We start from the raw sequence: 22,077 nt of genomic DNA, 5'->3' as shown, positions 1-22,077 counted from the left end.
AACGAACAGATAAGGAAAATATGGTATATATACACAATGGAATACTACTCAGTCATCAGAAACAATGAAATCTGCCCATTTGTGACTACATTGGGTGGACCCTGACAGTACTATGCTAAGTAAAATAAGTCAGAGGGAGAAAGTCAAATACCACATGATGTCATTGATAAGTAGAAGATAAAAACAACAACAAATAATCACATACAGAGATTGGATTAGAGGTTACCAGAGGGGAAGAAGGGAGGAAGAAGGGCGAAAGGGGTGATTAGGCACATGTGTGTGGTGATGGATTATAATTAGTCTTTGGGTGGTGAACATCACAGGAATCAAAATATAATGATGGACTCCTGAAATTTACATGTTATAAACCAATGCTACTGCAATAGAAAAAAACAAAAATTAAATTAAAAAATTTAAAACTTTTGTGCATCACAGTGTCCTATCATGAGGGTAAAAAGACAAATCACAGAACGGGATAAAATATTTGCAAATCGTATATCTGATAAAGGTTTAGCATCCAAAATACATAAAGAACTCTTACAACCCAACACCAAAAGTTTAAAAATGGGCAAAGGACTTGAACAGACATGCCCCCAAAAGAGATATATAAATGGCCAAAAAGCACATGAAAATAGGCTCACTGTCATTTGTCATTAGGGTAACTCAAATTAAAATCACAATAAGATATTACTTTTCACCCATCAGGATGGCCGTAATCAAAAAAATAAACAAGTGGAGAATAACAAACATTGGTAAGGACAAGGAGAAATGGAAGCCTCACACATTGCTGGTTGGCAATATAAAATGATGCAGCCACTGTGGAGAACATTTTGACAGTTCCTCAAAAAGTTAAACAAAGCTATCATATGATCCTGCAATTGCACTGCTAGTTTTGAAAACAGAGACTTAAACAGATTTGTAGACCAATGTTCACAGCAATGTTGTCTACAACAGCCAGAAGGTACAAACAACCCAAATGTCCATTAATAGATGAATGAAGAAACAAAATGTGGTATACACAAACAATGGAATATACTCAGCCATAAAATGAAATGAAGTTCTGACACATACTACATGAACCCTGAAAACATAATGCTAAGTGAAATAAGTCAGACACAAAAGGACAAATTTTGTATGCTTCCACTTATATGAGTTACCTAGAGTAGTCAAATTCATAGAGACAGAAAGCAGAGTAGAGGTTACCAGGGACTGGGGGAAGGGAGAATGGGGAATTATTGCTTAATGGGTACAGTTTCTGTTTGGAGTGTGAAAAAGTTTTGGAAATAGATAGTGGTGACAGTTGTACAACATTCCCTGAATTATACACCTAAAAGTGATTAAAATGGCAAGTTTTATGTTGCATATATTCTGCCACACAAAAACATATATATAATAGAAGACATACAAATAAAAAGACTCACTCTCCATCTATCCAATTCCACACCCCATGCAACAAAACACTTATCAGTTTCTTGAGATCCATTTAATATTTTTTATGGAAGTACAAGCAAATAAACCCTATTATTCTAATTCCCACGGGCCCTCATTGTTAGCAGAAAAAGATAGCAAGTCATTAGTGAGTAGGACCATCTTTCCTGTTTCATTGCACACTGTACACTGCTCATCATATAAATATGAACTTTAGAAGAACAAAATTAAATACATTTGTGTCCAAAATAATTCTCATTAATAATATTTTGATGAGAGAGAGAATATAACCATTCTACCATACCTGGTTCATTTATTCTGCCAAATGTGTGCCTAGTGTTGTGTTTTCTGGTCTTGAAACACGTTTCACAAAAATCAAAGTCATCACAGTTTCTGCATTTGAATCTAGATCCATTGATAGGAAACATCTGACAGCCATCACACCTATTTTTAAAACAGCCATTGAGTTGAAAAGAAAAAGATGAGGTCATTTCTTAAACTTAATTGCAAAGAAATTTCAAAACAAACCCAGCAACGTAAAAAAGAAAACTCACGTAACTCCAGGATGAACACTAGGCACCAACTCCATTTCTGATAACAGACCAGTCCAGTGAGACTGCTGAGGAAAGTCGACAATGACATCTTTTCCATTGGCACTGAAAGCTGGACAGAAGAGAAATTGCCTGAAACATCTTTATCACCCATAAAAACCTAAAATTAAAAATAAAACTATACATAGCCATGTGACATTATCTATTAGTTACTTATGTTTTACAAAGAGTACTTATCTTTTAGAGCGACATACTAAGATACTTACGGATGAACTAACACATGATGTCAGTCAGAGATTAGCTTCGAAATAATTGAGGGAGGGATTGAAGATGAAACAACTTTGGCCAGAAGTTGACAATTGCTGAAGCTAGGTTATGGGTGTATGGAGGTTCATTAAACTAGATTCTCTACTTCTGTGTATGTTTTAAATTTTATACAATAAACAGGTTTGTTTTTAATTACACCAAGTCAAAACTCCATTTAGTATCTTAGGGAATAAAAATCACATTAATAACATTAAGACACCTCTTGTCCTTTGGTTGAGAGCGCTCTGCTACTCAAAACATTAATCTCTAAACCAAGTTCTTGTTTTTAAAATTTATCTTTGTTTCAATTTGTAAAAGTTTTAAGAATCTCTTAAGAAAAATGCTAAACTCAAGTAAGAAGTTAAATAAGCCATTTGTTCTTATGTAACTGAGAAACTCTAACACCCCTACCTACTGGGGAAGCACCACCATGGTGGCCTTTTTTAATCTAGGCCATTAGATTAGTAAGAGAGTTTTCTGCAACGCTCAAAACAAAATAAAACAAAATAGGATCTCTTTATGACATCGAAAGAGTTTAAAAAGAAAATAAAACCCCATGTCTAGGGGCCGGCCCAGTGGCGCAGTGGTTAACTGCGCACGTTCCGCTTTAGCGGCCCAGGGTTCACTGGTTCGGATCCCAGGTGAGGACATGGCACTGCTTGGCAAGCCATGCTGTGGTAGGTGTCCCACATATAAAGTAGAGGAGGATGGGTACGGATGTTAGCTCAGGGCCAGTCTTCCTCATCAAAAAAAAGAGGAGAATTGGCAGCAGTTAGCTCAGGGCTAATCTTTCTCAAAAACAAAACAAAAACTGCATGTCTATTTAATTATTTCTCATACAATTGTTAAAATGGATGTAGTTTACCTTTTAAAGTGTGCCATGTTTTTGATTTGGAATCTCAATATCACATTAAATACAAAATGAGGAAAATTTTGTGTCTCCAGTTCCTAACTCCCATTATTCGTACATTTCCATTTCTTAAATTCAACCCCAAATATCTATATATAGCATTAAAAAAGAGAGAGAGAAAAGCAGTCTTTGACCACAGGAGCTAGCCTGACACTCAGATATAGGCTATTTGGCAGAATGACTGATGGAACAAGTTTATAGAACACCAACATCAGACAAGGCCACCTTGTGACTGTGATGGACTGAGACAAAAACAAAAACCACTCCTCAGTCATGTCTGATCAAATTTCAATCTAACCCAAACCACAAACACAATCAGACACCTCCTGTCCTGGCTAATGTGAACAACTTGCCAACTGTAACTTCATCCTGGCTCTAAGATTAAGATATTTATTTACTTAGATACTTACTTATTTATTTATTTAAGATACCCAGTCTTAGAGTTTATTAAGATATCCAGTCTCAGAATTACCCTGCTTCCTTGAACCCTTCCCAAAACCCCCACCACTAACTCCATTAGTCCTCTGCTACACCTGCTTATGAAGATGGCCCATTTCCCAGGGCATGCATCCCCTAAGTTGCAATGAGTTAATAAACCTGACTCTGTTCAACTACAGGTGTGTTCCTAGTCTAGAACGCACTGACAAGCAAAAGAACACCACTTATAAAGTTTTCTTCATACATGTTTTTCTAGCTCTTGAATGAAAAATGAAGAGTTTACATTTGTTGATGAAAAGCTAACATTTGGAATTTTGATACCTAGTAATATTACCTTTCACAACCCCCACACTTTGATGAGTCACGGATCCCCACTTGTATTTTGGTGTGGTGACTGAGGCTTTGACTCGAACTTTATCACCAATCTTGATGTGAGAAGGAGAGCTTGGTGGAGGATAGCCTAGAGATTCCAACACTATAATTAGCATTCATTTCTGGGAATTCTGTCTCCAATTAAGAAAAAGCAAAATAACTTAATAAAGAATGTGCTCACCTATAAGTTCCACGTGAATATACCTAACCCAGTAAGTGCCTCCTTTCTGCTGCCAATCACACTGCACATTGAGGTCATGTAACCCATCTCTATCCAGTTTGATAACTTTGCCCACGTCTCCTTCACACACTTCTTCATAAGTTCGACAGCATCTAACCATCATTCCCACCTACAATTAAAATTAAATAAAAAATCCAGCCCAGTGAATAAAGAGCATTATTCTATTCCTAAGAAAGGATCTCCACTAGCACACAGGATGTGCTCTCAATATCATTTTACACTGAGTGGAACCAGAGCTCTTTAGAAAACTGGCTGGCTTGATGTCTGGGGCAGGAAATATACAAGATGAGCCTGGATCAACTTGTGCCATAAAGCAAAGGAGCTAGCAAAGATTAATGGGTTCACTCAAAAGGACAATCTCATCAAGAGAAATAATAGCTGAAACATATCAAATTCAATAACAGCCAATACATATATTATCATAATAATAAGCAAAACAAAGCTTCTTGGTCACCTTTACAAGTACCAGGGCACCAATTCACAATTCCGAAAATTGATAAAGCCAAAAAAAAACTGAAAAAACCAAGCATTTATTTTGCCATTCCTATACAAACTATATTATAAAGAGTGGCCAAAGTGGGTAAGAAAGTTCTCTTCAAAGAGTGGAACTCAAGTTAATAAATTTGGAAGGGATGACAAAGTTAGAAAATCATTATTGTGCAACCCCTCGTGATGGGTCTAAGCAATGACACTAATGGCTATTGAAGCATCGATATGAACAATTAATAGAGAACTTCTTAATACAGAACTTCTTAACGGATGGAGCAGGCTGAGAAGACCTACACCAGCAACACTGCGCGCTGGTCTACATGACGCATTCTTGCCTAAGACATGGCCTGAGTCCAATCACCCTCCAGCCCTCACTCTGACTTTATGGGAAATGCAGAGGAGGGAGGAAGATGTGGGCCAACATAGTTTTAGCCACAAATAAATAGCATGAAAAGGAAAAAAGGAGGGAGACAGTGTTCTAGGTTAAAAAGACACTTCAGAGACACATCACCCACATGTAAGGTGTATAATCTTCTTTGTATCCAAATTCAAAAAAATTACTGTAAAAAGCCATTTTTGAGAAAACTGGGAATATTTTAGCCAGCATTGAATATGAGATGATATTAAGTTATTACTGTTTATTTGTTAGGTAATGTTAGGTAACAGTAATGTCGTTATGTTAAAAATAAAATTCTTTATCTATTAAGAATACATACTGACAATGTACAGGTGAAATGAGATGATTTCTGAGATTTTTCTCTGAAGTATACTAATTAGAACAAAAGTTAGAAAATATTTAAGGTAGATAAAGGATTACATAAAAAAGCACAACTAGATTTAAAATTAGATGGTAGTGAGAATGATATAAGAAAAACAGGCAAAAACAGATTAAAGTGTCCACAGTGAGAATAGCGGAGAAGCACATGTCTCTGTGCCATGTCACTGTGGACAAACCACCTTTTGCTCTTGGCCCTACCTGCTCATTTTCTGCTACTCTGTCCTCTGTTCACTCCGCTCTAGCCACAGTGGCCTCCCTGCTGGGTGCTGCACAGACCAGATGTTTCCTCTCTTGCCAGGTCTCTGACTTTCCCAGTAGCTGCTGAGCCAGCCCCTCAACACCGCAAGAGCCTCTGCACCAAGCTCACTTCTCAATGCTACCTTCCCTCCACTCCCACACTGATCCTGCCCCCTCTCCACCTCCTACACCTCCCTCATCCCTCTAGTCTGCTCTCTCTCATTTCCACAGTATGCACCACCTTCTAATAAATTATAGTCTGTCTGCCAGGTTTGATTACTGTCTGTCTTCCACATCTAGAATGCAGGTTCCCTGAGGGTAGGGACCTGTGTCCACTGATACTTTTACAAAGGAGATGCTCAAACATTTGCTGAATGAAAATCTGAGCAAGGCTCCAGCCTAAGACAATTACTCACCTGAATATTCTCTCTCACATACACAGCATAATCATCATTACTCAAGAAATCAGCTCGCTTTTTGTAAGTCTGGCTCTCTGTTACAACAGCACCAGTAGACTACAAAAGAAATACATTTTGTTCAAAGTGTTGAATCAGATAAAGCTACTTAAAACAAAAGTATGTGAAATCTATAATATTCTATTTAGCACTGTATTTTCACTATAAAAATATTTATTTAAAAAAGATTAATAGCATAGTAAACAGAAATGAATCTCAAAATCTACAAGTACAGAAAATTTCTAAGGCACTTCCAAATTAATCCCACAAAACAATTTACTTAAATCAGAAATCAATGTCACATAAAACATGATTTTTTAACAAAATCTTCTAATGACAACCCAACATCATTAGATGGTTGAGCAAGGGTCTGTTTTAAAGCTAAAAGTACTGAAGGCACAGAAAACCCAGTCAGGACTTAGCAGCTTTGCCATGTGCCCAGCAGAACAGTAGAGACACCCCCTGGGAGCAGCACAGAGGAACCCAGAGCACAGGCTGGGCAGACATGAGCAGAGGGGTGCTTACAGGGGAGGCACTGACCACAGCATAGGCCACGTCATCCACGTCCTCCACCACCTCCTCGTCTGAACATTCCTCAGACCCTGTGTCTGCATCCGAGAGATCCGTGACCTGCACATCAGCATGGTCCAGCAGCCATCCGACCAAGGCCTCCACGCCTACAGGTAAGCACACACAGTGCACCCACAGTGAAGACCCTTAGCACTTGCCCTCCAGAGGGGCCTCTGATGTTGGTATTTCAACATAAACCTACAAACAAACAGGTGGGAAAATTAAGTGAAACATCCACAAGGAAAACGCAGTACCTGGCAAGCCAGTAGCATTCCCAGAGGCACCAGTGAGTGACTTCAGTGCAAACTCTATGTTCCTTCTCGGAAATCCCATTTCCATGAGCTGAACCACGATAGGCAAAGCAGGAACGGGTGACTGCTTGCGCTTCTTTGCTCTGACAGGGTGAACATGCTGCACAGGGACAGGCGTTGTGGCCTCACTGGAGCTGCAGTCTTCAAACACCGGGCTCGATGGGTGAGTGGACTCCACAGCCAAACACTGACACACAGCCAATGCAGCAGCCTGAGGAAATGAGAGCAGAGCCAAGAGGTCTGTAGAAGTTAGGTGACTCAACTGGGGCTGGCCCTGTGGCCGAGTGGTTAAGTTTGCACGTTCCACTTTGGCGACCCAGGGTTTTGCTGGTTCGAATCCTGGACGCGGACATGGCACTGCTCATCAAGCCATGCTGAGGCGGCGTCCCACATGCCACAACTGGAGGGACCCACAACTAAAAATACACAACTATGTACCAGGGGCTTTGGGGAGAAAAAGGAAAAATAAAATCTTTAAAAAAAAAAAAAAAAAAAGAAATTAGGTGACTCAATCAGTCTAAAAAACCAGAAATTATGGACTTCTTCCATGTACCGCAGCACAGAAGTATAGAAAACCCAGACTTACATGTGTACTTTAAAATGAATGGATAAAACATGTTAAAAAATGACAAACACAAGTTTCATAATTTAATGCAGAGGAGAGACTTGGAAGCCAAATAACTCTTGCTTCAGCACAGAGAGTCTAGTAAATCAGCCAATTATCAACGTTCATTAAGAAAAACTTCACAGCAGCCCTAAGCTCTGAATGGGAAACAAGATGCGTGGAGTGAGAGAGGCCCGATGGAGCAAGAAGAAAGGCATCCTCCACCACCTCCCTGGGAATGGGCAGTGCCCACAGTCTCCTGCTCTCTCCTCTCCATAAGACAGGCCAGAGACAACATGGCACTCTCTGATATACCACCAAATCACCTCTCAATTATTCAAGGGTAAAAGAACCACTCTGGGGGTTAAACATGATATAAAAGAACAAGGGAAATACAAAATATTGGGAAACAAACTGCAACGACTCCATGAACAAATGCATCTCTGCAGTCTGCAGGTGGGAACTCCCAACCTCCCCAGCACACGCAGCCCTCTCTCTGATCTTCTTGTACCTCTCTGCTTCTCATCTCCAGATGCTCTCAGAGTAGCTAAGACTTGCTATTTTTTTAAACTGAGAATGTGAGGAAGGAATTAGGAAGAAACCGAGGACACCATTGATCCCTCCTGTGCTTAGGAAGTGTCAAAGCCTGGGGTTTTACTGTGAAATCTAAGTAACTTGGAAGTGACCAGCTTCATCCTAAAAGCTTACAGCTCAGAACCAGACTGAGCTAGGAGTTCTGGTTCCAGTAATAGGGAGTTTAGGGTGGACTGGATTAAACCTCTGCTGATAATTATGAACTCTGGATAAAATATTTTTAAAAACTGCTTGAAGGCACTGGAGAATAGCCAAAGCAATCAAAACTGGAACAGGTACAACCCTTGACATAAGGGAAGCCAGCAGGTAAGCTGCTGACAGAGGCAGCATTATGGGACTGTAGTCTGAGGCTGAATTCAGGCTTGCCAGAGCAATGAGAAAATGAGGGAGGAACCACAGAGGGAAAAAGCCACAAAATGTACACAGAGACTACCCTCAAATCCTTGGCTGATTCCAAACTGAGCATATGTGAGACTGCCGGAAGGCTGGAGGGATTTCTACAGCCACCCAGTGCTAGGGAGACAGTTTGAGGTCCAAGTAAAACCAAGTTAGAAGGAGCTAGCTGGTCAAGATGTCAAGGTTTCCACTGAAACCCCAGAAGAAATTCTAAAGCCCTTAGAATTAGGGACCAAAAACCAGGACTAAGGGCAAAACAAAAATAAACCATCATAAAAAAGTCCAGAACCAAACCTCCATAGGACTAAGGACAACGGCCATGTACTGAACTGTCTGTGAGAACGAAATTCCACTTCCTCCAGAGGAAGCTGACGGAACCCAGAGCCAACACAACGTAATGTCCGAAACTTCTAGAATACAATAAAAATTTTTAAATATGTGAAGAAGCAGAACCAATAACTGACTATAATCAAGAGAAAAAACTGCCAATAGGAGCAGACCAACAGGTGGCCCAGCTATTAGAATTAGTGATGTCAAATTTCTTGTTTGCTGTCAGAAATATGTTTTAAAGTACACAGATACATGTATGGGGTGAAGATATGGGAACTGTCAGGAGAGATATAAAACTATAAAATAAGATGCAAATGGAAGTATGAGATATGAAAATATAAAATAAAGCATTTCTTGGATGAATTTACAGCAGATCAGACCCAACAAAGCAGAGTACCCTGATCTTCAAGACAAATCAAATACAAATTTAACCAAGCAAAAAAGATTAAAAAATAATAAACAGAAACTCACTAATACTCTAACAGATGTGTAATGGTAGTCTTAGAAAAAAACAAAAGAGAGTGGGACAGGAAAATATGTAATGAACAAAAGTTTTCAAATTTGGTGGTGGGAAAAAAAAAAAAAATCAAGCCAGAAATGCAAATAACTTAAGCAAACCTCAAGGAGGATAGGAGAAAAAAAACACATACATACATAGGCACATCTTAGTCAAACTGCAGAAAATATTAAATACAGCCAGAGGGAAAAAACAACATTTCACAGAGAACAATAAGAATATTGGCTTAATTTCCATCAGAATCAATGGAGACAAAACAATGGAAGATTTCTTTTCAGTACAATAGCCATTCCCAATTCTTAAAGGACAACTCTGTGTTTCCTTCTGCATCTTTCCTCTTAGCATTGGGCACCACCAGTGTGATTCTGGGGTACAGTTTGCCCAACACCCTTCTTCATTGCTCAGTGTCCTCTTTTTATCTCTACAGATGACTGGAAACACCACCACCCTCCAGCATCTTTAACCTGATCTCTCATCTTAGAGCTTTTCAGACCTGACAAGTAGTTAGCTAGCCTTCAGGCCAGGTCAGAAAAGGCATTGCACCCCCTCCCTGTTACCCCATGTCCACCATTTCCTGCCTTCTCTCTTTGTACCCCACCATCTTCCTACACTCTGGGGGTGTTATCAGCCTTGCCCTTGGCCTGACACAGCTGCCTGCTCACTCTGGATCCTGGCTCCCCACAGGGTCTTAGTCACTGAGCATTTCTATCAGAGTACTTTCTGCCAGCTAAACTGAGCAATCAAGGTTTGTTTTTGTCGTTGATATTTTAACCAGAATTTTTTATGTATTACCTAGCAAGAAGGATATATTAAAATACCTAGCCCTCCATGTTGCAGGCCATGAAAGTTCCCATCACTCTTAGACCTGGTCCCATGCCGTCTCTTCCATGGGAATGTGCCCACAGTCCCGGCCCGAGTTACATGGTGTAGCACATGTGCTCTGAAACAGGATGAGGACCAAGGACCTGGCAGCAACAGAGCGTTCCTAAGAAGGGCTTTGGAGTAAATGACATAAACAGGGGCATGCAATATTCCTAAGTCTAATGGGGCTCCTTTAATAACACTATTTCCTGGAAAAAGATCCCTCCACCAATATTTGAGCATCTGATCCATGCTGAATCTAGTTAATTTTTTCAAATAATTCACATAAATTCAAAATAAGGTCAAACTTCAATGCATTCATTCTCTAATTAGTATAATGTTCTATGATAAATGTGGTTAAAGCTTAACTAATCATAAGAATTATTTTGGCCTACCATTTAAAATTCAGACTATATCCTTAAGAAAATACATATCTAGGAAAGAAGTTATTCACAATTTAATGCACTGAATTGAAACCGCTGAGGGTGCCAACTGTACCTCTAGCTCCTGTTTGTCAAATATCGCCTTGACTGGGGATGGCTGGGTGGCTGAGGCCAGTAACTGCTGCAGGAGGATCATTGGTGGCTGCGGCCCTTCTGGAGACATATCCCCAAGGTCAGGGGACACAGCTGCTCCATCATCTGAATTTAAAAACAAAATATGCATGTGTGACCTGAAATTACAGAATGTTATAAACCATTATGATCTCAATAAAATTACTTGGGAAAAAAAAGAAGATATGTTCAAGTTGTAATCCCCATCAACTATGAATGGGATTATATTTGGAAATAGCGTCTCTGCAGATAATACCAAGTTGAGAGAAGGACATACTGAATTATGGAAGACCCTCAATCAAATGTTTAGTGTCCTTGTAAGAAGACTATGTGAAGACACAGACACACACCCTCAGAGGGAAGAAGCCCATGTGATAACAGAGGCAAAGATTGGAGTTGTGCAGCTGTCAGCCAAGGAACTCCATGGATTGCCAGTAACCAACAGAAGCTGAGAAGAAACAAGGAAGGATTCTTCCTTAGAGCCTTCAGGTAAAGCATGGCCCTGTGGATACCTTGACTTTAAGCTTCTAGCTCCCAGATCTGTGAGAACAAATTTCTCTTGTTTTATACTACCAAATTTGTGGGACTTTGTTATAACAGTCCTAGGAAAGCATATATTATTTTTATATTACATTATTACACAGTATGTTTTCTACATTTCTACATTTTATTTATTTCATTCTGTAGTCATATTTAGAATCACATTGTAGTACTGTATTTGATATAACCTTTGGGACATGTTAGTATCAACATTCTATTTGATTTATAAAACATCATATGGAAATTTTAAAAACATATATGCATGTGTGATATGTTCAACTGCAAGCATCTCTACTATTAAAGATAATGCAGGGGCCAGCCCAGTGGCGCAGCGGTTAAGTGCGCACATTCTGCTTCAGTGGCCCGGGGTTCGCTGGTTCGGATCCCAGGTGCGGACATGGCACCACTTGGCACGCCATGCTGTGGTAGGCATCCCATATATAAAGTAGAGGAAGATGGGCATGGATATTAGCTCAGGGTTAGTCTTCCTCAGTGAAAAGAGGAGGATTGGCAGCAGTTAACTCAGGGCTAATCTTCCTCAAAAAAAAAAAAAGATAATGCATTGAGTGTGTTAAGCCAGATATGATTTCTACCTCTTCAAAGAGCTAGACAACCAAAATCTTTAAGGCTGAGATACCAAAAACTAGCCTCTGAAGAATTTTCCACTCTCTGCTTTTTGGCCTCTGTCCTTCATTAGTTCATCTGTCTCCTTAGAACCAAGAAAAAGCTGCCTCCCAGATTTCTGACCAAGGACATCATATACTCTCTTTCCTGGTGCTCACTCACTGCTTAACCCCTAACATGGACACTCCCAAGTTTGCACTTCTAGTCCTGGCTTTTCCTGCTAACTTCGTTCAGACCATAAACTGATACCAATTCCAAATCTGTCATGGGGTCAGGGCATTATCCTTTTGTCTGTTTTAATCTGAGGAGCTTAGGGTGAGACAGCCAGCACTTCCCATTTGCTCCAGACCCACTGACACCCACTGCCTTGAGCCCAATCAGTCCCACATAGCATTTGGGTTTGCTGGTTTGGTCTGGCGATCATTTCTACTAATCCTCTAGTCCAGGGGATGGAAATCTTTCTCTTGGAGGGCCAGAGAGTGAATAGTTCAGGCTCACCAGCTACATGGTCTCTCACAGCTACTCAACTCTGCCACTGAAGAGCAAGAGTGGCCAGAGATGACACATCAACAAGCAGGTGTGGCTGTGTTCCCACAAAACGATAAAGTTTTTATAAAAAAACAAGTGGCATGGGAGTGTGTCAAGCCCTGCCCTCAACAGCTCTGTTTGGAGCCCGTGCTCTGCCCCAAGTGCCAAATGGTAATCCAGATTTAGCACTGCCATAGCTTCTCATCCTGGTGACCACAGAACAGCCAGTCCAATTTCCTGGGTTTGGGTTTCCTTCTACAATTGTGGATTATCTTCAAGGTTCCCACCATCAAATATGGAATGAATCTGCACTTTCTCTGGATATACCCCATATTCAGCACGTTAAAACTAAATCCACAACACCCTCTTCTCTTAGGATTAAGAAACAAAACACCCCACACTCCACTGGACTGTCTAATTTTTGTCAAAGGCACTCCTCGCTGTCCTCCCTATGACTCAGGCTTGAAACATCAGCCGTCTTTGACTTTTTCCATAAAGTTATCATCTAAAAGACCACACCATCACAGTGTCTACTGGAAGCTCCTTCCCATTTTTCATGCCTTCCCCTGGAAGACACCTCATCACTTGACAGGATTCTCTCATCACCATGATCTCCCTGTTTCAAATACTCGTAGTAGATTTATCATCCAGAATATCAATCTTTATCACGTGGATCCCTGTCACAGCTTTCCAAGTCAGCCTTAAGGTTCACCCTGGTATTCAAGGCACTCTCTATCACATGACTTCAACTGACCTCTCCAGCATTAGCCTCACTTTCATCGATAAATTCTGAGCTCCTTGCAAAGCAGAACGCCTGAACACTCTCTCCAACACTCACTGCTTATGTCAGTGCTCCTACCATCTCCTCCACAAGGACAGAGAGTCCTTGTCACCTTGCACTGAGGGTCTGCGACACCCTTCACAGGCTGCCCTCCCCAGCCCTCAGCTGTTGGGGTCCCCAGGACACCTGTAGAACTGTGCTCACACATCTCACAGCACACTGGCCCAGACCCTGGACAGAGCCATCTGTGTTCATTTTCTCTCCCTACCCTGACCCCCAGATAGGAAGGACCATAAACAAAAACTACCTTGTCCCCATAATACTTATCACAAAGTCTTTCAATAGTAGATGATCAAAAAATACTTTATAGCTTTGGTTTTTTCCTATTCAAAGGGATATGAGCTCATTCCAGAAAACTGAAGTAATAAAGAAATGTATAAGAGAATCAAGTCAGCTGAAATTCCACTGTCACTATTTTGGTAAGCAGATGAATCTATGGCCTATTGACAAACAGACAGACATAGCAATGTGCTTTTTTGTTTATCGTTTTCATGTATCCAGGGCAATGAACACATATATGTATCATCATTGTGAATGGCGCCATGGTATTCTACTGTATAGATACACTACTTAATAACGGCATTTAGGTATCTTCAGTTTTCAACATAAAAACGATACCAAGAAAGAAGCCAAAATGAGCATCTGTAAACACGTATCTTCATGCCTTTTCGTGTGATAAACCCCCACAAGATGAACTGCTGGTCAATGGATATACAGACATAGATATAGACAGATAGACAAACAGATTTAGATAGGGGTGTGTGTGTGTGTATGCATTTTAAAGTCTAACGTGTCCTCAAATGCCCATTAGATGGTTGTACCAACTTAAATTCCCACCAGCAATATGTTAAAGCAGTGCTGCTTTAGGTGTATATGAACCACCTTAGGGTCTCGTTAAAATGCAGATTCTGATTTCTTAGGTCTTGGATACAGCCAGAGAGTCTGCATTCCTAACATGTTCCTATGTGCTGCCACTGCTGCTGGCCCATGGCCACACTTTAAACAGTGAGGCAGGAGAGCACTGTTTTCCGTCCCTCCCCACCAGATCCCCTCATCTTTGTCTAAGACAATGACAATATCATTTGCAGTTCATCAATTACTGGCTGGGTTGCACATCTTTTTTGTACATTTAGAAGCCATCACTATTTACCCTTTTATGGACTGCTTGTTCATGTTCTTTGCCTGTTTTCTATTGGAATAACTGCCTTTCTTACAGATCTATAAGAGCTTCCTTAAAAGATACCTGTATGAGCAGCTGTGGCCTCCTGAACAGCTGGCTGAGACAAGATCTGCCTGAGCTGGTCCTGGTGGGAAAGCAGTGCACGACCTGCCTTCAGGATGTACAGCTTTAACTGCTGGCACCTCAGCAGGTCCAGGTCAACTTGTCCTGTAGGAGAAAAGGACTCAGCAGGAATCGCACACCCTGCTCAGGCTCTCCTCCTCACCAGCTGTACGGCCCTGAGGAAGTTGCTCTGTTCCCTGTACCTCCGTGCCACTGCTGCAACATGGCAGAAACAATGGCCTGCCCTGTGGGAATCAGCTGACCATGCCAAATACTGTCATTAATGAAGAACCCGTCTTTCCTGGTGTTATGACTGGTGCTTCTGGGTGAGCATCCCCTACCTTCTCCAGGTCTTCTTTCCCCTTTCCTGCTTCCCATGTGCCTACTTCAATGGATTGGGGTAAGGATTAAAGGGTTAAACACAGTTAGAACCATGTTAACTAATATTAGTATAATCAAATGTTTCTCAAATTGCTGAAATTTCAACCAGATACAAACAAAATATTTTCACCTTTTCTTGCCAACACTGCTCCAAGACAATTTTCTCAGATACAACATATAGTTCTCTACCTCATCTAGATCATGGCCCCCTCTAGAGTCCTATCTAATCAAACACTTGCATGATGCCCGTGGGCTGACTGTGGAACAAAGAAAGATGCCACACAGGTGCAGGTAGACTATAAGCAGAGCTGGAATAGTCTTGGTAGAAGCACTCCAAAGCAGGACATGCTGGAGGCCACAGAAGGTAGGACCAGCATGTGGGACGGGAGGCATAGGTGCCTCTCTGGCATTGAGCCTGATTACGTGGGAGACAGGTTTATTCACTATGATGGGAAATGTTGGCTAGGGAACAAGGTTAAGTGAATTCTGGACATGCTGTGGTTTACATGCACACGCACCTCCAGCCAGAGATGTGAATTGGAGATTCAGAGTTAAAAGTGGTCACCATCATAAATGCTGCAACAGCAATCACAGGCAGGAATGGGGAGAAATGAGCAAGAAAACTCAAGAAGGTAGGCAGCATAAGCCAGAAGTTACAGATGAAACCAAAAGGATTTCCAATGTGCAAAGAATAGTCAGGGGGAAGAACTCTCAAAGAACATGAAAGGGACAATGTAAGGAAGATCAAGAGAGCAGTATTCCAGACCAAAGGAAGGCAGAGTTCAAGCATGGATGGCCTTGGTCTTAGCCCACCATCCACAGGTACAAAGCAAGGCAAGTCCAAACACACAGGCACTGCTGGATCTAGCAGTGACGAGACCATGAGCAAAGCTTCTGAAGGCACCTGGACCAGAGGGCCCTGGCAGGAGAGCTGATGAGGAGGGAGACAGAACAGACTCTCTTCAGAATGTTTGCTCAGAATCAATGCTGGCACAGGGAAGCGAGGGCAGGCCAAGGGTTCTCCAGGTGCTGCCCCCAACGTGGCGTCTGTCTTTGTATCACACACTTTGATCACCATGCCCAAGGTTCCACCATACACACTGTAACTCAACAAATGATAAACCCATCTGAACCCAAAGACTTCAGCAATGACAGGAACTTGCTCCAACAAACAATAAACATTGTCCAAACAACACCAGTTAAGATTGTAGCTGTTTCATCAAGCACCATGGTCTGACCTGCAAAACCCTGTTTAGGTGATTTCTTTACTTTGTGCTTTTCCAATTTGCTTCCAGCGAGGTTCACCAACTGAGCCCAGACAGAGAGCATGGGCTCCGTGAATGGTAGGTTGGTGACGCTGAACGCCACAGCAGGAAGCTGGAGAGAGAACACAGAAACCTTCAAAGCGTGTCCATGAAATAAACACACGAAATGTTCTGAAAGTTATCATAACCATGAGTCTTCATTTTGAAATACTGCACATATCCCTAAGTCTTTTTATATCTGAAAATAACAACTTTAAAAGATGACATTAAAGGCAAGATAGAGACTTACATGTGTAGTAAATATAACCTAACTTTACCAAGGTTTCTTTATCAACTTTTACCTTTTACAAACTTCACAACAATAATTACAACAGGATGGTGGTTATTTTGTTTTTTAGGCATTTTCTATACATTTCAAATTTTCTAAAATGCGTATATATTCCTATAGTAATCAAAACCAGTATTGTATAGAAAGATATACTCAAATTGCACTTAGGCTACATCAAAGTCATATAAATCACTCACGTTCCCTATGCATCCCTAAATCATAGATTTAAGATGACAGTAGCTACTATATAAGTCATGTCACTCAACAACAATTAATAAACATTTCTACATGAAGAAAAGTCACTTTCTTAAAGAAACCATTTTTAGGGTTTTTTAAAAGTTGAGTTGTTCAATAAAAAATAAACTTCACATGGGGCTGGCCTGGTGGCATAGTGGTTAAGTTAGCATGCTCCGCTTCAGCAGCCCAGGGTTCGCAGGTTTGGATCACAGGCGTGGACCTACATACCACTCATCAGCCATGCTGTGGCAGCATCCCACATACAAAATAGAGGAAGATTGGCACAGATGTTAGCTCAGGGACAATCTCCCTCAAGCAAAAAGAAGATTGTCAACAAATGTTAGCTTAAGGCCAATCTTCCTTACCAAAAAAATAAATAAAAAGCAAACAAAAAAATAAACTTCATAAATTCATATTTTAAAACAAAACTAACTTATAGTTACACAGTACTTTCTAAGTTGTTAATGCCCTTTCAATCTTCTGACACTAAAATAAGACGTATGATCTATGACACTGTATAACTCTGTGAGACAGGCCCTATTGATCAGAGGAGCACAAAGCGAACATGGCAAGTACGAAAGGAGGCTTTCCTGAGGTTGGATGGTTTCCTGGATGGCAGACATAGACTACAAGAATCAAGTTCTTACCAGCATGGATGCTAGGATCTAGTTCTAGTATAAAACCCTTATTACCTAGTAACTGAGCACAAGTTCACCTACTGGTTTCAGCTGATTCAATGGACAAATGCGACACATCCGCATGTCTGAGAACTGCACGGTGATTTTGCCCTTCGGGGTGATGCGCGTCACAGTGCCTTCTCCAAACTCATCATGCATCACTTGTCCCCCAAGTCGCAGGCGACCATCGATGCCCCCGATCACAGCCAAGACTGCCATGAGGCCCCCCACCTCAGGGTTCTCAGAGTCGGGAAGGTAGTCCTCTAACAGGGCCTGATGCAGACAGACAGAAAGCTTGAAGAAGAGATCCAGGGAGCTGCCTGTTTCTTACACATTTATAATTAAGCCAAATTCATTTTTACATTAGTTTCTTCAATATTTTCAGTAAAAATATTTTAAAATACATCTTTGAGCAAAATATATAGTATTTAAAAAGATAAAAGTTAAATCAACATTCTACAGAGAAAAACCAGCAGATTTGAAAATGAAGCACCTACCCCCTCCGATGGCTTTCCTGCACAGCTGTGGGTGACAGAATGGAGCTGAGAGTTAATGTACTTGTTTATGAGTCCGTTCCACTGACCCAAGGAGTGCAGCGTGCGGAGCAGCGCCACCACCTCTTCTGCCAGAGTGCTGCTGTGGGTGGCAGTCAGAGAGGCCTGAGGGCGAGCCCTCCGCCTCCTCAAAGTAGATTCTGAAAGAGAACACCCAAAAGAGGAGCTACATGGAGCCCTGCTCACTTAACCAGGACACAAATAAGGAGAGATGCTCACCTCTGAGGAACGGGATATCTGAAGAGCAGGTGGTGAGCAAGCAGCCCAGGAAACCAAAGAGCTTTTCCACAAGGCACTTCATGTCCCTTGCCCTTTCTGTCTTGTCCCATGATGGAAGTACTGCTTGCAGTAAATGTACAGCTAAGATCTGATAAGAGGCAATTTAAAACAGCAAGCATTAAAGAAAAACATTAGATTATAGATTGGAAGAACAGATTTTCATTTTCTCTTTATCTTTTGTTCCTCTAATGCAATTAATCATATGAAAATTCTGATATTATTTTACAGGCAGATAGTTACACCCAACTTGATTAATAATATGGATTATCAGGGATTAAAAAAAAACTACATTACAGATACAGGTATCTTTAATTAAAAAATAACTCCTTTTAGTTTAATTCTTCTCAAGACAATTACACTACAACTCCTATGAAGCAGATGAGAACAGTCAGTAGGAGCTACCACTTAATAGAAAAGCAAGTCAAAGTTCAGCAACTTAATCAATCTAAAATAATCAAGAATCTCATATCCTTGCCTCTAGGAAATCTACTTTGTGCTGGAGCTAATTTTTTTCCACATCCATGACTGAATGCAGGCAGCTAATTATGATGACAAGAGCTCTGGTAATTTGATGTCACCCCTTAAGAGGTCCAACATTTCCTAAAGTTACACACAGTGAGAATTAGCCTGGTACAACAATTACCTGTCGCTGCAGTGAGGCAGCAGTAAAAGGCGCGTGTCCTTCCACAACCTTCATCAGCAGGGTGATCCACTGAGGGGAGCTAAGGGCAGCACACATGTGTGGTGTGAGTGCGATGCTCCGCACAAAGCCCAGCGTGCACCAGCTCCGGTGCTGCTCCCGACACACCAGCTTGTTTGGGGAAGCTGCCAGAGTAAAACAAACTGGCTTGGTATCGAATTTCTAGAAACACTCAGTATAATCTTTACTTTTAATTTACCTACCATGTAATTCTCAATAATAAGCTACTTTACAAATAATTTCATGCATTCAAAGTGAGAGGAGCAGGAGTATCAAGTTAGCTCAACGAACATGTACAATATTTTTAAAACCTTTACAGTACATGTTGTACTTCCTCAAACTAGTGAAGGAGTTTCATCTACTTACTGTTTCTAGGCAGTAGGAAAATGATTCACAATTCAAATGGCAGTTATTTGTGAGAGTACATCTATATTTTTAAATCTCATGTGTTTTAAATATTCCCCATGATCTTGTTTACATTTAATCGGCACCATAAATTTCCAATACAAGTTTAAGTAGTCTATATTAACAGAATGAGACTAAGAGGCTTTTATGAGGTTTATCCTGTTTGATACAACCATGACCCTGTCTGCTCCTCCTGGCTTCCAAGTCTGCACCTGTGGGCACCCTGGGGCTTCCACTTTCTTGTGGCAGAGGCCCTGAGGAGGGGTCACACCACGTGACCTGCTCAGACCCCTATTAGTTTACCTTCCCCATCTCCCAGGGCCCAGCCTCCTGCTCTCCAGGCTAATAGCGACCTCTTCACTCTCCCACTCAGTCACACTCACCCAGACGCCCTCACAAACACATAAATACTGACCTGCATACTCTCACACATAACCCTACCACAATCTCACACACTCATTCTTACAGTCACTAACACACTCACACAATCACTCACACTCATAAACACTCAAACATGCCCAGTTATATTCACACTCACTTCTTCACTTCACAAACACACCCATTCTCACTCACATCGTCTCATTCTCACAAACTCTCACATACTCACATGCAGTTTCTCACAATCATTCACAGTGACACTCAAACTCACTCTCTCACACAATCACAAGCACTCTCACATGTACACCCACACTCGCTCCCTCTATTTCCTCATTTTCCCCACACTTACACACACTCATATTCACATAAACTCAAACACTTAAATGGGTTGAATTGAATCTCCCCCCACAAATTCATGTTCACCTAGAACCTCAGAACGTGACCTTATTTGGAAATAAACTCTGCAGATGTAATTAAGATAAGAACTGAGATGACATTATACTAGATTAGGGTGAACCCTAAATCCAATGAAAGTCCTTATAAGATGCAGAAAAGCATACACAGAAACACAGGGGAGGTGGGTATGTGAGAATAAAGCAGAGACTGGAGTGATGTAGCCAGAAGCCAAGGAAGCCTGGAGCCACCAGAAGCTAGAAGAGGCCAGGAAGCATCCTCTCCTAGAGCCTTTAAAGAGACTATGGCCCTGCTGACACCTTGATTTTGGACTTCTGGTCTCCAGAACTCAGAGAGGATAAAGTTGTTGTTTTAAACACTGTTATGGGTTGAATTCTCCCCCCCAAAATTCAGATATTGAAATCTTAACCCCTAATACCTGAAAATGCGATCTTATTTGGAAATGGGGTCATGACAGACATAATCAGTTTAGATGAGGTTAAACTAGATTAAGGTGGGTCCCTAATCCAACTAACTGGTGGCTTTATAAAAAAGAGAAATTTGAAGATAGACAGACACACACACACAGAGAATGCCATGTGAAGATTGGGTAAAGATCTACAAGCCAAGGAATGCAGAAGATTGTCAGCAAACCACGAGAAGTTAGGGGAGAGGTTTGGAACAGATCCTTCCCTCACAGCCTTCAAAAGGAACCAGCCCCGCTGATACCTTGATCCGGAACTTCCACCCTCCAGAACTGTGAGGAAATAAATTTCTGTTATTTAGGCCACCCATTTTGTGGTACTTTGATGCGGCAACTCAAACGAACTACTACAGCTAACAAGTTTACGGTAATTTGTCATGGCAGCCCTAGGACACTAACACATACACCCACACTCAGCCACATGCACACACTTGCTGACAAGCACACACACGACAAATTACAGCCCCAATATTGACTCTGTGGGCCTACAACTATTCATTGCATACATGTCTTGTCCGTCGTTCCACTTTCCACTAACATTCGCAGCAGTCCACACAGAGTTTTGGTGGCTTCATTCTGCATGATTTCAGCATGAACTCCGGCAGAGAGACAAAGAGTTTGCAGTAAATTAACAGTGCTGTTAAGCATCATTGCAGTGGGGTGAATGTTCCTTTCAGTTTGTTCAGCTTCTGAAAAAAAGAATCAAAAGAAAAAACCATACTCCCAAACAGAATTGGAAGATGTCACTATATGTAATTTAAGAGATTTAATATCACTTTCTTCTATTTTTACTGTGGAAAGAGAAGCAGCCCTTCACAAGATGGAATTCAAGATGCATAGAACACTCATCCTGATCATCTCTGTTCCCACCTTCCTCAAAGAAAAGCCTTTTAAATTACAATTAATTTGTTTTAAACAATCTCAGAATACAGCTCAGGAGCACTAAAACTATTTCACTCCTTTAGAAAGATAACTTTTCAAACGTCAAAAGCTGGTTGCTGCCGAGCTGGCTATACCCTGGATGAAGATGAAGTGCCAGCCACTGTGGAGGGAGAAGAGAGGCTCACGTGCCCAGGCCATAGCTTCCAGACCAGGAGGCAGGTGGCAGCCAGGCCACCTTTCTGTCATGTGGCCAGCCCCACTCAGGCCCCAACTTCTCTGAGTGAAGCCCTCAGGCAGAGAGCTGGGAGAAAGAGGGGCACCTGGCCCAGACACGGTGCCGTCACATGAAGTGATAAC

The 22,077-nt window shown here is 41.3% G+C and overlaps 1 protein-coding gene across 7 annotated transcripts in view; it reads right to left on the bottom strand.

The window, feature by feature from the left end:
• The window catches only part of HERC2 (HECT and RLD domain containing E3 ubiquitin protein ligase 2), a 270,577-nt gene that overhangs the window by 95,046 nt on the left and 153,454 nt on the right, over positions 1 to 22,077 (bottom strand). For 6 of the 7 annotated variants that reach the window (XM_046653926.1, XM_046653932.1, XM_046653931.1 and 3 more), the window contains 15 exons: positions 21,345 to 21,527; positions 19,122 to 19,303; positions 18,419 to 18,566; positions 18,143 to 18,339; positions 17,688 to 17,918; positions 16,377 to 16,515; positions 14,719 to 14,862; positions 10,887 to 11,029; positions 7,030 to 7,297; positions 6,731 to 6,882; positions 6,167 to 6,265; positions 4,187 to 4,355; positions 3,968 to 4,093; positions 1,983 to 2,091; positions 1,733 to 1,872 (listed from right to left, as the gene is read on the bottom strand). In XM_046653926.1, the coding sequence (XP_046509882.1) occupies positions 1,733 to 1,872; positions 1,983 to 2,091; positions 3,968 to 4,093; positions 4,187 to 4,355; positions 6,167 to 6,265; positions 6,731 to 6,882; positions 7,030 to 7,297; positions 10,887 to 11,029; positions 14,719 to 14,862; positions 16,377 to 16,515; positions 17,688 to 17,918; positions 18,143 to 18,339; positions 18,419 to 18,566; positions 19,122 to 19,303; positions 21,345 to 21,527 (2,430 nt within the window). The remainder of the gene's footprint in view (positions 1 to 1,732; positions 1,873 to 1,982; positions 2,092 to 3,967; positions 4,094 to 4,186; positions 4,356 to 6,166; positions 6,266 to 6,730; positions 6,883 to 7,029; positions 7,298 to 10,886; positions 11,030 to 14,718; positions 14,863 to 16,376; positions 16,516 to 17,687; positions 17,919 to 18,142; positions 18,340 to 18,418; positions 18,567 to 19,121; positions 19,304 to 21,344; positions 21,528 to 22,077) is intronic. The other variant, XM_046653929.1, reaches the window with a different exon arrangement.

This window comes from Equus quagga, chromosome 2, assembly GCF_021613505.1.
Source record: "Equus quagga isolate Etosha38 chromosome 2, UCLA_HA_Equagga_1.0, whole genome shotgun sequence".
Lineage (NCBI taxonomy): Eukaryota > Metazoa > Chordata > Mammalia > Perissodactyla > Equidae > Equus > Equus quagga.
Note: the sequence above shows the minus strand (reverse complement) of the source record. Positions and strands in the feature narration are given on the sequence as shown.